Source organism: Oryctolagus cuniculus, chromosome 1, assembly GCF_964237555.1.
Source record: "Oryctolagus cuniculus chromosome 1, mOryCun1.1, whole genome shotgun sequence".
NCBI lineage: Eukaryota > Metazoa > Chordata > Mammalia > Lagomorpha > Leporidae > Oryctolagus > Oryctolagus cuniculus.
The window spans coordinates 30,761,756-30,779,476 of record NC_091432.1 but is presented as its reverse complement, the minus strand read 5'-3'; the positions used below and the strand labels follow the sequence as shown (position 1 = coordinate 30,779,476).

Genomic DNA, 17,721 nt, shown 5'->3' with positions numbered 1-17,721 from the left:
AATGGGAAATCCATCTCTCTCCATCCCTCCCCTTTCAAATAAATAAAGTAATAAGACTTTTTTTTAAAAAAAGCACCATGCTTTGCAGTGGGCTGTATGAACATGCAAATGCAAGGAATTCCAGATGGCAATGGAAGTGGAAGCACACAGTACTGACCTTCCTTCCCCGCTCATTACAGGAGACCGAGGCTCATCCATCGACCCCAGCAAGAGGTCCCATACCACGCACGGATCTGAATCAGCTGGTGAGCCTGTAGCTGCTTTAGTCATTTACTGTTTCAGTCATTGAATCTGATGATCATTCCTGACCCTTGAGTCAGGGCTGCTACAGAAGTAGTTCACAAACTTCCTCGGCATGTTTCAGCTTCGCAGGGAGACTGTTAAATCACATAGTGGTGCCCTACCCTTACAGTTTCTGATTCAGTAGATCTGGAGGGGGGAACCCAAGAATTCATATTTCTGAAAAGCTCCCTGGTCATGCTGATACTTCTGGGTCAGGCATGGCACTTTCAGAACTACTGCTCAGAAGGAATGCCTTCCATCTGCAAAGTCAGGAAAAATTCAAGCAGGGTCCCAATTAAACACGGCACTATACCATAGCGATTAACAGCATGGGTTTTGAATAAGAATGGCTTGGAGTGGAGCCCAGTTTTCCACATATGATCGAAGCAAGATGTTTAGAGACCCTGAGACTCAATTTCCAAGCCAACGAACTTGGAACAATAATAATTGTCCCAGGGTATCATCTCAAAAACTAAACAAGAGATACCTGCAGAATGTGTTGCACACAATGTACAAGCCAGCATTTCTTGAGAAATTCCTGTGTGCCAGCAGCATTGCTCTAAAGACTTTACATGTATTATGTTGGCTCAATGCAATTCCCATTTCTGTAGGTCAAAAACACTACGTGTCAGGAAATTCTCAGTGCTCATCTAATATTAACTCATTTAGTCACACTGCAAACCCTGTGGTGTGTGTAAGTACTAAAATTACCCCCATATTCCAGATGGGGAAATGGAGGCTCAGCTTTAGTCAGCTCACCTGTGAGTTAAGCAATGAGCAGTAGGTAACCTGGCCAAGCTGACATGGCCAGCAAGTGGTGAAGCCAGAGTTCAAGCCCCAGGGTCACATGTAAGCATACCACAAAAAGTTCATCGGAATATGGGATTGAAAAAGAAGCTTGTTTTGGACAAAAAAAATAAATTGAAGTCCATGCATAATTTTTTAATCATGTGCATTTTCCATGAACTTCTTGAAGACCCCCTGTGTTAACCTTACGTAAACACAGTCTGGAGAAAACATTCCATAATGGCTGAAATTACTGCCAAGCACATGTGTTATTCAATTGATTCCTGTTTACAGGCACTCATATCTCTCCATTGAAAATGTGACTTCAGGCAATGGGAGTCTGATATGAGGTTTACTTATGACTATGGAGGCTGCGCCTACTGATGCCTATGCCAGTGCTGCCTCCCTGAGCGTCGCCAATCCAGGTGACCTCATGGGAACCAGTTTGTTAATTCAAATCAACCATTGTCCTCCCCCTTCATGCCCATGTTGGGGCAAGGGTTGCCTGCAGGTTTAAATGCCCACGTATTTAAAGCAAATCTGAAGATGGACGTTGACGTCCATCTGTGGCGGCCCTGGGAAGTGGCAGCTCATCAGAAATGCCTCTCTGAAGGAGAAACAGAAGTCTCAGGCCCCCTCTCAGGACACTTTTCTGTTTTAAAGATTTATTATTTATTTGAAAGGCAGAGGTAGAGAGAGAGAGAGAGAGAGAGAGTTAGAGAGGAAGACCGGTCTTCCATCTGCTTGGTTCATTCCGCAAGTGGCCACAACAGTCTGGTCTGGGAAGACTAAAACCAGGAGCCAGAACCTCATCCGGGTCTCCCACATGGGTACACAGACCCAAGCACTTGGGCCATCCCCTACTGCTTTTCCCAGGCCATTAGCAGGGAGCTGGATCAGAAGTGGAGCAGCTGGGATGAGAACTGGCAGCCATATGGGATGCTGGCACTGCATGCAGCAGCTTAACACACTATGCCGCAGCACTGGCCCCTGGCAGGACACTTAACCTTTCTCCTCCTCAGTTTTCCTTCTTAGTGAAAGGGAGATCAAATCCCCTGGCTAGTTATGACCTAGAGTTCTTGTGCAAGGTATCAGGAATGGATTTTGGAAGCACTAAGGAACGTTTTTTTAAAATGCATGCTCTCTAAAACTGAGAGACCCTACTCACTCTCGATATAGCACATGGACAGGCAGTATGGACAGCACCTGAAAACTTACTGGAAATGCAGCCCCTTTAGCCAACACAGACCTACTGCATCAGAATCTGCATTTTAGTCAAGCCTCTCCCCTCCCCAGTATTCGTGTGAACATTAAAAGATCTGTGCCAGACTGCTTTTCCCACCATGGAAGCCAACAAAACTGTTGTGCACACGTCTCAGCTTGGATCTCATCTCCCAACAACACTGTCCCAGGCCCCTCTCTGTGGGACTTGCTCACCCAGCTAGTCCTACCCTGGCTAGATTTGTGGACCTCTGGGGCACAAAGCAAGGCCTGCTGTCTCTTGTCCATCCTTGCCAGCTTTTGCTTGAAGTGAGAACCAGGTGGGCGGGAACCAGTCTCTTTTGTTTGGCTCCTGTGCAGGTGTCTATTGTTCAAACAGGAGGTTTCATCTTGTTTTACACACACTCAGATCTTTCCTTGCTGGGGGCATTTTTTTTTTTTGAAAATCAAAATAGAGATTATGATCCATTAATGGCCTCCCTTTCAAATATCAAAGGCTGCTGTGAGTCAGAAAGCAGGCCAGCAAGAGTTGACTGTTCCCTGTAGGTGGTTTTCCAGGCCAAAGATCTGCAATTTAGATGGCCAATATCACATGACTTGTGCACCTGCCAACAACCAAGGACACTGGAAGGGAGGGAGAAAAATGCCTTGGACTCTGTCGTAGGCTTGTGGAGTAAAAGGCCCCTGTCAAAATGGGATGGGGAGTGCTGAAACAGCCAGACATCTGGTAAGAATTTGCCCCATTTTGAGTTTTAGCAAAAACATCAAGTTGCATGAACAGGAGCCATTCTACCCAAAATAACAATTGTAATCAAGCTTTTGGTGTTTGCTTTGTACAGTCTAAAGGTTGTCTGCCTATGGAAAGCTTTTCAGTTGAGGCCCTGCCACGTTCATTCATCGATTAGCCAAGCCCACTTCCCTGTTTTGTTTTTTTTTGTTTTTGTTTTTGTTTTTTTTTTCTCTCCCCTTGATTGACCTTTAGGATTCTGCCACATTCTCTTTTGGGAGGGAAAAAAAGTTCACTTTAGTGGGGCTTTTTCAAATGTTGTTTTGAAGCAGTGGAGGAAGTGTGAAAAACTGAAGTTTTAATGCACAAGCTATCTTAGAAGTCACTGTTACGATGTACTGCCTTCCTCATTTTGACAAGCTGCATGTGGTTTTGACTTGTAGACTCTCTGTCATGCAATGCTTCCTTCCTCGAGGGGTTTGGTTCATTTCCTTATTTTGATCTTTCAGCAGTACGAAATGTTCATTTTGCTAATGACACAGGTGTGTTTCATTAACATATTAACAGGGATTCTAATAGGATGATTTTTCATAGACAGAGGGGGCCATTGCTCCCCAAAGCCTTCATTTTTTGTGTGTTTTTACGTTGGCTTCTATGATGATATTGGATGTAATTTTTAGATTCACTCTGTACCTTCTGGTGTATGTGAATCCCTTAGGGAATTTTGTTAAAAACTAATTTGGTAGGTTTGGAGTAAGACTTGAGATTCTGCATCCCTAGCAAGTTCCCAAGTGATGTCTCTTCTATTGGTTCAGGGGCCGTACTTTGAGTAGCAAGGCCCTGAATTGAAAATAGAAAACAACCACCATACACTACCACTATTTTTGTGTCTTTCTTTAAAACTCTGTAAAGTTATGAAGTGGATTCTAATATTATCCCCCATTTTATAGATGAGAAAACTGAGACTTTGAGAGAGTGGCTTGACCCAGCACACAGTACTAGCAAGAGACAAAGTTGGAACTTAGATGCAGGGCTGTCCAGCTCCAGAGTTCAAGGTCTTGAAAACTGCATGACACTGCTCCTGGGCATTCTCATGTTCCTTGATAGGAAACAACACTTCCAAATGTGGGCCTTAATCACAATGAACCTTTTTTTTAGGGGGAATAAACTTTGTCTTACATCTTATAAACCTGTGCAACTTGAATCTATAAAGTTTCTCAGTGACAGAGGAGTTAAAAGTTGGTCCCTGTGCTGCTATGATTGACAGATGTTGTCATTTCTCCACTTAGGTCACTCAAGTGGGAGTCAAGATGGTGGGGTCAACACAACTTCTGGTCCCATCAGGAAGCCCCAAATTCCAGGTGAGTTTCAAACTGTGAATCACAAGAGGATACTTAAAACAGCTTTTTTGGAATGTCTTGGGAAGGAAGAGACCCAACTGAAAACACATTCTCCTAAATGCCTATCCTTGGAACCTGATTAATCCTTTTGGCCAGGCCCACTGAGAGTACTACAGCCTCTTGGCATGAAAGCATAGAATGTTCTTTTCTTCCCGAATCCCCTGGGTCTTGTAGATGGACTGACTTCACACTCAGATCTGTGCTAGATGTGTCCCAAGGAAGTGCCATGATTTGAAGGAATTTAGTTGCAAAGTGGGTTATATATGCATGCAATGAACCAGAGCTTGGGGAACAGGAAAGATGGACAGCTTCTTCCCTAAATGGGTGATCATGCAGGGCACGCCAGTTCTTGGCAGGGTCCTTCCTCCCCAGTGCAGTCTCCCCTTTATTTGTGGGGTTGGGGTGAAGTGTGTAATTTTTTCTCACATTGCAGCAAGGGAGGAGATGGAAGGGCCATTGTGTTGAGTGGAGTGAAAACATTCTTCTGGTCCCCAAATGACTTTTTCTCCGGGGATGGTCCACTCTTGCGGACAAAAGAAAGAAATGTTTCAGGAAGTATGTGATGGGAGAGGGGCAGGACTCCTGGCTCTCCTGGCATCAAGATTCAAGGCGTTTGGTGCAAAGTCTTTGGCTTGGAGTCCAAAGTGAGCACTTGGAAGGGGGATTACAAAAGGGAAGGGTTCTTCTTAGGGTTGGAAATTACCCTGTTAATTTCCCCCTCTTTAGAGGTCTCTGAACTGATTTGGGAAAAAGAAGAACGTGATATGTGCCTTGTTTTTCTGCCTCAGCTTGCCGGAGCACACCTGAGGCCAGAGCACATGGCAAGTGGGCCATGGGCTGCCAGGGGGAGGGGGAAGGCAAGCTGGGGTGTAGTTAAGCCGTGCTGGGCACCAGGATTCTCCCCAGCTCTGGAGACAGGGAGTGTGTGACATCTCAGGGCAAGACCAGGACAGCCCCAGGGCTGGGATTGGGTGCGGAGAAAGAACAGAAATAGTATCCTCCTATCTGCCTCCCTGTCCTCCTACTCTGCCTTCCTCCCTCTCTCTAAGCTCATCTAAATCAGAGAGAGGTAGACAGAGGGAGTGTCGAGCAGCACACAGGAAAACCAAGATCTCCCAAGAGAAACGGATGGCAAATGACTGTCCATCTTTCTTTGTACCCAAGCCCTGGTTTATCACACAAATATACACAATCCGCTTTGCAACTAAATTAATTCAAATCACCAAATCATATTTTAATCCTATTACAGTCTGATTTTTCAAAACAAATATGTAATATTTTATTAGTCTATAAGTGGTACATAATTATTGAAGATATTTTAGAAAATACTACTGAACAAAAGAGTGAAAATATAAATCACTTATTATCTAATTATCCAGAAAATGATCACCATTTTAATACATGTTTTGCTATCAACTATCAATGTAATTTATATAGGAAAATGTGGTTATTTCCTATGTGCTGTTTAGTCAACATTCTCTGTTGGTTAACCATAGTTTTCCATGTCATTAAATATTTCCCCCTTATATCATTGTACATAATACAATGGATGCACCCTAATCTATTTAACTAATCCCCTCTTGTCAGATATTATATTGTTTTGAACTTTTATTATTATATAAAACATAGTACTGAGCATCTTTATAGGTAATTCTGAAGTCCTATAAATTTCTGGAAATGTAGTTGCTAAATCAAAACCATTAATATTTTGAAAGCCATTGTCAAGTGTGTACAAATATACCCTCTTTCTGCACTCCATAGCAGTGTTCTTTGCCCACACACTGCAATTGTAGCCTCCATTTTTGTTTCTTAATAAAATGTAAGGCAGATGCCCTTGTATATAGAAAAAAAAAAGGTTCCTTGCGAAAGAAGCCTATAAGCCTATATTTCCTTTAATCTATTTAATAATATTGCACCAAAGGCATCTACAAGTTTCAACAAGTCACTCTAAACCTCAATGGAGACATGTTTCTGCTGGAGAGACTTGAAAATCCTGTCTGATGATAAAAGATTAATATAAGTCTGCTGGACAAACGCCTACAATAAGATTGCCCTTGTGGGATTATCTACCGGTCGGCCAGACCTGTGGGTCAGACCCCTTTGCCACGCTGCCTGGGGTCCTCATTTGGCTCAGGGCAATTTTTGCAGTAAAGTGCTGGTTTCACACAGCTTGTGCGGGAAGTTCATGCATATCTTGTGGTTCACTCACACAGAATGGCTGATCATCCTGGCATCCCTCTTGGCCCTGGCCTTGATTCTTGCGGTTTGCATCGCGGTCAACAGTCGAAGAAGGTAAGAGAAGGCTGCTTGGGACCTTCCAGTTTGACAGGGCATCAGTGAAACCGAGGCTTTGTCTCCCTGACGCTCAGAGTGTAGCCCACGCAGCCAGCAGCCGCAACCCACTGAGAGCTTGTTGGGAATGCAGAACCTCAGACCCAACCTCAGACCTCCAGCACCAGAGGCTGTGTGTGCCAACAGCTCCCAGGGAACCAGGTGCACCAGGTGGTGTAAGAGACCCTTCTCTGTCCCATTCATTACAAAAAGTGACACCTGTGGGTGTTTGGAGTATCACTTTTAAATAGTGGCTGAGACTTTCGTAGCTCTTGATTGTTTCAGGATGAAATCCCGTGGAGTCATAAAAATCACAAATAAACTATCTCCCTAGGAAGGCTCAGTACAAGGGGCCTTCAAAAACCTCATGGAGAAAATGGAAGTAGGAATGGGCATTTGGCTTAGAGATTAAGATACCCCCTTGGAATGTATGCATCCTATATTGGGTTGCTTGGGTCCAAGTCCCGCTGTAGCTCCTGACTCCAGATTCCTGATAATGTGCCCCCTGGGAGTTGTATAAAGATTCAAGGGGTTTCTCCATCCCCTTTAGCCTATCAGAGGCCTGTGGAAGCTTGCAGAACCCTTACTTGGAGCAAGCATTGGTTTTGTGCTCTGGTTTTCTATAATGACTTTATTTTTGATTTTCTGAAAGCTGCAGTTGACAGGACTCAGGGAGTAGCCTAGGAAGAGCTTCCTCCCTGTGGGGTCTGTGAAACAATGGAGAACTTGCTTTGGGAAAGTCTGAATGAAGACAGTCAATTCCCCAGGACCCTCAAGTGGGCTGTTTCACATCATGAAGGGCCCTCCTCGCACCCTGCCTTCACCAAGGCCCGTCATGTTCTAAGTTATTTACACAACACGTAGACTGGTTTGAGCCAGGAACAGGCTCCAGAAACAGCACCATGTAAAGTGAAGTGAGGGCAAATAGTAATTCTAGCACCGGAGGAAGTGAGCTTTGGCATGGACGTCCACAGGGACAAGTCTTAAGATTCCTACTGCAGACGCTTACAGGTGCGTTACTTTCCAAGCCTGTGCACAGGAACGTTAAACGTTCTGTAAATGTGCCTTGAGAATGCCTTTCCTAAGGCAAAGAATCCTTTCCAAGTGGGGCCCCCCTTGGTTGTGCCTCCAGATCATCTCACAGGCTAGAAGGTGCCCTTCAGTTTGGGAGAAGACCTGGAGAGGATTACAGAATCTTTCTTGTTGGCTTTTGGAAAGCAATGAACAGCTAATTCCAATGCCGTCCACAACCTATACAATTCCTCTGATTAGTGGAGGAAATAAAATAATGCTGGTTTATAGTGATACAGGTTAATAAAAGCACCTATATTAAAATTGAAGAGTCTTGTTGCTCTCTATAGTTTAAGACATTCATCATGATAGCTGATCTTTTATAAGCAATAAAAAGTGAGGGAGGAAAATCTAAAACACTCCTAACAGGCTGCTAAGACCAAATGGAAAGACTTTTTTTTTCAGTTGCATTTAAATAATGTGGCTTGAGGGAGCCTTTACAAAGAGTCTTTATACTTCTCCTCAGCTTCCTTGTGTTCCCAAGAATTACTTTTGCTCAATTAAATATGAATTTCCTATTGTTTGGAATTGGCCGTTTTGTTCCAGGCCCTAGACTGTACTACTTTTGCTTGCGTATACTGTGCTGAAGCTCTGCACATGTCACCATAGACCCGTTGGTCCTGGGTGCTGTTGAAGCTGGGAAGACTTCCGAGAAGTGTCTCAGGCATCCCCCAGGGCAGCCGGAATCTGTACACTGCCTGCTTAGCTCCCCACATCACTCCCTGTCTTGTCAGCAGCACACAGGGGCCTCCTGGCTCCCCTCCCTCTCATCCCAAGCAGTCACCCTAGCAACAGGCAAACAGGGACACGCAGCATCCAGCACAGCAAGTATCTCACTCGGAAAGTAGCTGCTTGGATGCCATAAATTACCATGTCCTGATTTGATAATTGAAAACAGATTGGCCACACTGCTGCAGGGTGGTTAATAGCTACACAGCCCCTTAATGTCACCGTGTCTCTAAGGCTGCCAGCCCATTTTTAATCCTCTTAAAAGCCTGAGGCCTTGCTGCTCTGAGCAGTCACATTTAAGAGAGATCCTGAATCCTGTGTTCATCCGTGGAAGTTTGGTTGGACATGAGGCCTTCATTTTCAGCAAACATCTTTTGAGTGGCTCCCATGATGGCCAGCTCTGGCAAGGTGAAAGAGAAGATAAAACAGTGAAGAGTGCCATTCCTTCCCCAAAAGAAGCTTGAGGCTCCGTGGCACTATGGGCTTTTGAATTCACGTCAGCTGCTGTGTTCTGAGAGCATCTGCGGGCCAGCATTGTAACATGAATTATGGTTGGGAGAGGAAAGTAGAAAAATGGTTCATCGCCAAAGTTGGCTTGCGAGGATTGTGCAGGGGTTTCCATGATGAACTTCCCCTGGGTTACATCATCTTAAAGATGATGTTTGGGGATTTCTCTTATTTCTTTAGCTTTCATCACCTCTGCCATAACTCACAACAGCTTTCCTTGCTGCCCATAATGTAACCAGACTCCTTGAATTACAACTTTGCCATGGAAACCACATTTCATTGATGCTCTTTCAGAGCAAATTGCTTTAGGAGTCAGTTGTGTTTATGGTAAACATTGGATGAAGCCCAAGAGAAGAAGCCCTGAGGTACCTTTCCCTTTAAAGATCTCTCCCATTAACTGGAAGAGGAGAAAACAAGAGGCAGGTATTGGAGAAGGTGTCACACAACAGGAAGGGTTTAGGGATGTACCTGGGCTGATGGTGCAGAAGGGTGTGCACCTGCTGTCACTTCATTTATTCATAGGAATAATTGTCTTCCCTATAAACCCAAGGGGTGCTGGTTCACCTCCTGAAAATCTCCATGCTTTCTAGAAGTGTCTGCCTTCTCTTACAGTCTAGTCTAGCTTGCTGTGATCTGTGCTCATCTGATCTTGTTCTAGAATAACACTGATAGAACTTTCAGCAATGCTGGAAATGTTCTATATCTGCACTGTCCGATACATAACTTGTAGCCACTACAGCTTCTGAACACCTGAAATGTGGTTAGTTCAGCTGAAGAAGTGAATGTCTAATTTGATTCAATGCTTATCCATTTAAATTCGAGTAGCAACATGTGGTTGGAGCCCACCGTGTTGGACAGTGAGCTGTAAAACAGTACAAAGAGATCCCTAACTAACTTTAAGGGTAGTCAAGTAGAAGATACACAAGATCCACTGTTAAGTTACCTGCCTAAGTGTTTAGAGATAAATTCTACTATGTCCTAAAAGGTATCTCAAAAAGTTCATGTAGAATGAAATGAAAGGGCCAGTTTATTTTGGTGCCTAAAACTTTTGAAATCCATGCTTAGACAGGAACTTCAAAAAGTTCACAGAGAATGCACATTATGAAAAAACTGCATGCATTTCAAACTTTTTGGCAAAGCTTTTTTTTTTAATTACATTTTTCATGAACTTTCTGAAATACATATGCATGTTACCTGGATTCTCAGCCCTATTCAGCCTTTCCCCCCTCTTCTGGTGAGGTTCCTGCCTGGCTCCTCTTAGGTTGTGTTGTGGCTGTACGCCCACCTAATTCTCGAGATTTAAGGAAGAGGAAACAAAGACAAGACAGGGTTAGGGGGGTTCTGCAGCCTTTGGAGACAGAACTTCTCAGTGGTGATTCTGGCGCTGCCGTAACTAACAGTGTGGCTGTGGACCATACTCTTGGCTTCCTGGGTAAAGGAAGGGGTTACACTGGATCAGGTCTGAAGACCCTCTGCCTCTGATATTCCTTCTTAAATCCCTATAGCTAAAAGGTGGAGAAAATTAGACTTTGCCCTGAAAGAGACTTATTAAATGCCTCATGCAGTACATAGTGGGTGGACTTCCTAAGGAGAATCCGCCCCCTCTTCTAAAACAGCTGAGACAGATACCAGAGAGCCATAGAATGGGGTAAGCCACAGCCCAAGCACAATAGCCCTACGTTCTACAGGGTGAATGCAATCCATGTTCAAAATCAGCTTCATTTAGATCAATATCATGAACCCTCATCCTACCATCATTCACAGATACCACTATATGTCACCCCACAGCTCAACTACCCAGTAGATAGGGCAATGGGAATCGCTTTAATAAGACTACCTTCCTCCAAAGAACACAGGGTACTTCCTGTGAATGTGAAATAATACAAGCAGTGTTCTGCCTGCAGCCTTCTAAGACAGCTTCGTAGTGAACATAACAAGGTCAGTGGAGGCAGCCAGAAGAAACAAAGTCCATTTCTTATGGCTCTTGCCGTATTCCCAAGTAGAGCCAGCACTTCTCAGGTGTTTCCTGTGCTCCAGGGACTGTTCTCAGCACCCACCAGGGCCTTTGTTTTCTCATCTGACATCTCTAATAAGAGCAGCAAATCCTGACACACCATAGATGTTCAATCTCACCATCTGGTGAGACTTATATTCTCAATAGCCTAATGTTACACTCACAGAAACCAGGACTCAGTCAGAGATGTTAGGTGAATTGCACCAGATCACACCACAATAAGGACTCAGGACCAGCCCTTCCAAGGCCTTCTCTCAGCCATGTGCCCTGCCATCTGTGTGGAATCCATGCCATGCATATAGTCCCAGCCCCCACGAGTCTGATCACAGTTCACCCTTCTTCCCTCCACCCTTCATCAAGCCTCATGCCAGAGGAGACAGGATCTACCTCCTGAAGGAGGTATAATTTCTATTTCCCCAAACAAGAGATTAAAGTTTATTGCCTTGGCAGTCCTACCAGGAATGGCCCATGATCATGAATAATAGAGGCTTTGTGTCTACAACTCTGATATCCGGCGGCAAAGTGAACAATTCCCACTTGATACCGTTTCCAGATCTCCAGATGGTTGGCAGCTTTGATAGAGCCAGGCAGCAGCTGGGCTTTTGGTCCCAAAGGCCTAGATTTGAATATTGACTCTGTCACTCTTATCCCTTGTGTGACCTTAATTAAACAAGCTATTAAGCCTCTCCAGGCTCAGTTTCCCAGGGCTGTATAATGGGGATAATAGCCGCTTTGTAGGATCGTTGTAAGGATTATGGGAAACTGCTTATAAAGTGTCTGGCATTCAGGAGGTGTCCAATAAGTGCGAGTACATTTTCCCTTCTTCCTCACCTTGCTTGTAGTTGTAAGGCTATGCAACTTTGCTTCCGGTTAGCATAATCTGACTTCTACATGTACAGCTATGATGTTGCTAGAGGAAAGAGGAAACATTGCAGTAGCTGGGAGGGGTGAGGCAATGCTAAGGCAGGACCCCCACGGGCAAAATCATGGCCATGTTCTTCCACAAAAGACCTTCAAGTAACAGTTAAGCATTTGTCTTATGCTGTTAAACCTCCTAGGTCCACGGTTGTATGGAAGTTAATCAATGTCAGAGAAAAATCAAGATGACCATACACTTCTAGTTTAGTGTCTTATTTTTCTCAGTTCATGCGACACAAATGCTGTCAAGAACAACAAAGTGTTCACTGGGAGCGGAAGTGGTAGGACGTTCTTGAATACACAGATAAAAATAATGCACAGTCATCAGGTTGATGGTTTTTCTGTCTATAGAAACTGCCGAAGTGCTTCAAAGAGGCAAACATTTCTGTTATGCAGTGTAACTTGGGAGTCAGGCAGACCATGATTTGAATTCAGACTTAAAAAAAAATTTATTTGAGAGGCAGAGAGAGAGAGAGAGAGAGAGACTGACAGAAACAGACAGGGAGAGAGGGTCCATCCTGTGGTTTACTTTCCAAATGACTGCAACCAATAGGGGTGCTGAAGCTGGGAGCTAGGAACAAGCCAGGTCTCTCACGTAGATGGCAGGAAGCTAATTATTGAGCCATCACCTGCAGCCTCCCGGGATCTGCAATCAGGTGCTGGAGCTGGGAATCAAACCCAGGCACTCTGCTGTGGGCCACCGGCATCCTAACCAGCATCTTCACTGCTAGTCCAAATGCCCATCTCTGAATCCCAACATCTTTATTACATGCTGAGTAACTTGGGGGGGGGGGGCAGTAACTGAGTCCTCTGGTCCCCAGTGCTTCTTCACTTGCATTAGGAAGTGATAATAGCACCAGCTTCCCAGATTCTCAAAACTTGATCAGGCAGCAGAAGCCCTCTGGTCTTGGGGCCCACGCTGGGGTGGGGCTGAGAATTTGCATTTCCAGAAAGTTCCCAGATGATGCCTTTGCTGCTGGGATCTCACTCTGAGAAGTATGGCTGTTAAGAGTCAGTAAATAGAGCAAGAACTCATCCCGGTGCTTGCCAGAAAGACGACCAGCAGGGATGAGCACCATGGCGATGATGACCGTGGTGGGGATGACTGAGTCGTTGCACCCTTTCTTACTTCTTAGGTGTGGGCAGAAGAAAAAGCTGGTGATCAACAATGGCAACGGAGCTGTGGAGGACAGAAAACCCAGTGGACTCAACGGAGAAGCCAGCAAGTCTCAGGAAATGGTGCATTTGGTGAACAAAGAGTCATCAGAGACCCCAGATCAGTGTATGACAGCGGATGAGACACGGAACCTGCAGAATGTGGACATGAAAATTGGGGTGTAACGTCTACCCCTTTACCTTGGAAAGAAACAGCTTTGGAGACATAACCATTACAGGGAGCTGGGACACTGAACAGATGCAATGTGCTACTGATTGCTTTATTGGGGGATCTTTTTTTTAGCATAAAATTTTCTACTCCTTTTTGGTTTTTTTTTTTTGTTTGTTTGTGTGTTTTGTTTTTTAAAGTCAGGCCCAGTTTGTAAAAATAGCATTGCTTTCTGACATGAAGACCCAATCAATAATCCGCAAAATTTGATCGTTCCAGTTCCCACGTAGAGGCCTTCCATCTTCCGGGGTGTGCTATGGATGGCTTCTTTCAAATGCCACAAATACATATTCTTGATCCCCAACCTTCCCCTTACCCCACCTCCCAGGTGGCAGCCACCAGCTGAGGACATTCCCAGAGCTAAGAGGGATGGGCCCTGGAGAGGAAATTTGAATGGGTCCATATTGCCTCTCCAGCAGTCCAGTCCCTGGGCATTGCTTCCCAGTGGGGTAGGGGTCAGGGTGTACTGGTTACACCTCCCCTTTTACAAACACCCCCTGGAGATTTTTCAGATGCTTCTGGGAGACACCCACAGGGTGAAGCTATTTATCTGTAGTAAGCTATTTATCTGTGTTTTTGAAATATTAAACCCTGGAGGTCCTTCAATCAGTATGATTTTTTTAAAGTTACTTTGCCAGAGGCATAAAAGGGTTTAAGCTGATTCATAATAAATATCTCTACTTCTTCCATCTTAATCCTTTGTGTCCTTCAGTTTCTAACCCAGGAAGGTCTGGACTCTGCAGCTCTTGAGGATGATTGGAGAATGGCCCTCCTGGAAGTCACCCCAGAGCCCCACAGCCCTCTCTTAGGCTCACTTAGCCAGGTCTCCTAGAAGACCAGGAAGCAGCACCATTTCATGTGTGAGGCTGGCCAGCAGCTTTCTGCCCTGTCCTGGAGTCAGAATTGTGAGCAGAAGGCTTCAGCCACTTTGACTTTTAGTGGGTACCTGTCCTCTTCCCTGAACAGCTTTGGAAGGTCACATTAAGTTTGCATGACCTACCACCAGGGGGGGGTGGGTGGGGCTCTTTCATCCACTCTGATCCTTTTTGTGATTTCCAGAAACATCATGAAAGTGTCTTTTGAAGACTTTTAATAACATGAAAGCCAGTGAGGGTGAACGAATACAGTCAATAGTAAACTGGTAGGCATGGTTTGGTGAGGGGCATGTGGCATAGGTCCAATCGGACTGCTAAGACTTTATCAAGCCAGTGGTTGGGCTCCATGCTATTAAGACTCAGGATGAGTCAAGAACATGGGGAATCCCTCCAGTTACTGGGATTCCCATCATTGCAATACTAGCACCAGATAAACAAGTTTATGACCAAACATGAGAATAACAGCATTGTTGCCTGATTTAACTTGGCAAGCCCTTTGCAGCTTTTATTTGTCAGGGTGTCAGGGTGTCCTGCTTGCCCTGGAACTTCCGAGGTCTACAGACCATAGAAGAGTATCTATAAAGTAAAAGCTCCTATGAAATGAGACTCCTTTTCCTAAGCTTCCCTTTAAAAAACCACTTGTTGCCCAAATATATAGGCTTGATGGGCAATGTTTCTCAGATCGAAAAATAAAAAAAAAGATGAAATCAGGTGGGGTTTATACAAAGTCTTGGTGTGAAGGGAATATTCCAAGGAGAGATGCCAACTTCCTGCACTCAGTCCCAATTCCTGCTTTTCCCTACACACTCCCCTCTCTCCCTCCTCTTTCCCACCCTCTCTCTACCCCCAACCCCTGCCATGATCTTGAGAAACATCCCTTCTCTTTGGTGAATGTTGTTGGTCAGTTCCATATTCAGCTGTCTTGGTTTCTTTCTTTATCAAGTTGAATAAGAATGAACATCAGACCACTCTGTTATTACCAACACTAGGGTTAAAATGTTGGCGATTTCCTGGGTCTCCAAAGAACCACACAGCCTCACCCAGGTTCGTTTGCCAGAATGCAGACAGCCACAACACAACCAGCTGCAAGACTCCAGGCTCTCTACCTGTCCCTCGGGCTCTTTTGGGAGCCATAGATGATGAGTTTCACAGCTAAGGATGGTTTCAACCCTTTCTAGACATTCTCCCAGAATTAGCCTGGGACAGGAGATTCTTTTCAATTTTATTTTGGAGTTAAACATGATCTTGCTTTTGTTATTGGTATAGTCCTCAACTTGGATATACCTCTGTTTTCTCAAGATAGAAAGGTGGGAGGAATAGAACTTCCAATGGAGAGCTGCCCAATCTTTGCAATATCCCTAAATTGCCTGAAGTTTATAGCATAGGAGTGTTCTCACCCCTTGAACATGGTGATCATGACCCTGGAAGGACAGCTTGGTCCTAAGCACAGCATTTCTACCATGTGATATGGGCTTTATTTAAAATAAAATTCAGGAGCTTTAATTATTTTTTGAAGCAACTTGAGATCTTAAGATGTCATTTTTCTTGCAGTTGTAAATCTTTGATGTCTCCTAAGGGCTTTGCTTAAATTTGTTGAATGAAAAATCAAATGGGATAAAACATACCTTCAAGTCTTGATTTTCCAGGTTCTAGCCTGGAAGTATGGATTTTTCCAACAGAACTCAAAAATTTTCCATTGAGATCCTTAACACCAAGAACTATTTTTTGTAGTCAACAGTCATTCAATACTGTTACAGCAGAGGAGTAGAGGGAGGAAACATTCAATTTTCCTGGCAGAATAAAAGGTATTTAAGAATAAGAATAACATAGTCTATTCATCTTCAGGTCATAGCTATGTCTTTTTGTAAACCATTTGTATCATTTTCAAAGAAAAGCTCCTTGTTCATTCAGGTGCAATGACTGCTATTGTTACTTTGATTTTTGCGAGCACGCCCTTCCTCTGACTTTTGTATATTTATTGATGGACCAATAATAATGAGGAAAGCATGATATGTATATTGCCCAGTTGAAAGCACTTATTGGAAAATATTAAAAGGCTAACATTAAAAGGACCAAGAAAATGGACTCTGGAGTCTAATTGATGGGAGAAGGGAGGTTGACAGGCAGAACTGTGCTTATTTGCTCTCTGGGTAGGCACAACACTAAAGGTTTCTGTAAGCATCTGATGCCTCACACGTTATTTTTTTCTAAAAGTTAAAATTATGTGGGTTTCCATCACTTAGGTGTCTTCTTGTGGAAAAGATTTAATTTTCCCTGGGAGGTTGTGGTTGTACATTTTTTTCAGACTAAATGAATACTATGGAGTGTTAGAGAGAGAGAGTCTTCCATCTGCTGGTTCACTCCCAAGTTGGCCACAACAGCTGGAGCTGTGCTGATTTGAAGCCAAGAGCCAGGAGCTTCCTCCAGGTCTTCCTCGAGGATGCAGGGGCCCAAGGACTTGAGTCATCTTCCACCGCTTTCCCAGGTCATAGCAGAGAGCTGGGTTGGAACTGGAGCAGCCAGGACCCAAACTGGCACCCATATGGGATGCCAGCGCTACAGGCAGCAGCTTTACCCACTACACCACAGCGCTGCCCCCCCTTAAAGATTTATTTATTGGTTTGAAAGAGTTATAGAGAGGCGGGAGAGAGAGAGGCAGGAATCTTCCATCGCTGGTTCATTCCCCAAGCTGGGCTGATCCGAAGCCAGAAGCCAGGAGCTTCTTCTGGGTCTCTCATGCAGATGCAGGGGTCCAAGGACTTAGGCTATCTTCCACTGCTTTCTCAAATCATAACAGAAAGCTGGATCGGAAGTGGAGCAGCCAGGACCCAAACCAGCTCCCACATGAGATGCCAGCACCAAAGGCAGTGGCTTTACCAGCCACGCCACAGCACTAGCCCTAGTGTTTGTTCTTTGAAAGCCAAAAACTACACCTGGAATTCCATTTAAAGAGAAAAGGGTAGCCCTAACAACTCTATTCTCTCATACAAGCTCTAAAAAGAAAATAAAGAAGTATTTCCAAAAGAAATAAGCCAATGGGGTTGAAGAGATAGGAAGAAGAGATAATTGCAACAAAAAAAGTAAGCTCAAAAGGCATGCAACTAACTGAACAAATATGGAATCTTTTTTTTTTTTTTTTTTTTTTTTTTTTTTTTTGACAGGCAGAGTGGACAGTGAGAGAGAGAGACAGAGAGAAAGGTCTTCCTTTGCCGTTGGTTCACCCTCCAATGGCCGCCGCTGCAGCCGGCGCACCGCGCTGATCCTGGCAGGAGCCAGGAGCCAGGTGCTTTTCCTGGTCTCCCATGGGGTGCAGGGCCCAAGCACCTGGGCCATCCTCCACTGCACTCCCTGGCCATAGCAGAGAGCTGGCCTGGAAGAGGGGCAACCGGGACAGAATCCGGCGCCCCAACCGGGACTAGAACCCGGTGTGCCGGCGCCGCAAGGTGGAGGATTAGCCTATTGAGCCACGGCGCCGG

General features: G+C 44.6%; 1 protein-coding gene across 13 annotated transcripts in view; it reads left to right on the top strand.

Annotated features, from left to right (window-relative positions):
• CD44 (CD44 molecule (IN blood group)) overlaps nucleotides 1–16,326 on the top strand; it is a 92,248-nt gene extending 75,922 nt beyond the window's left edge. For 11 of the 13 annotated variants that reach the window (XM_002709051.5, XM_008269711.3, XM_051825940.2 and 8 more), the window contains 4 exons: nucleotides 180–245; nucleotides 4,306–4,377; nucleotides 6,630–6,708; nucleotides 13,123–16,326. In XM_002709051.5, coding sequence (XP_002709097.1) covers nucleotides 180–245; nucleotides 4,306–4,377; nucleotides 6,630–6,708; nucleotides 13,123–13,327 — 422 coding nt within the window. In that variant the 3' untranslated portion in view covers nucleotides 13,328–16,326. The remainder of the gene's footprint in view (nucleotides 1–179; nucleotides 246–4,305; nucleotides 4,378–6,629; nucleotides 6,709–13,122) is intronic. The other 2 variants (XM_008269729.4, XM_051825937.2) reach the window with 1 other exon arrangement.
• The last annotated feature ends 1,395 nt before the right edge of the window (nucleotides 16,327–17,721 follow it).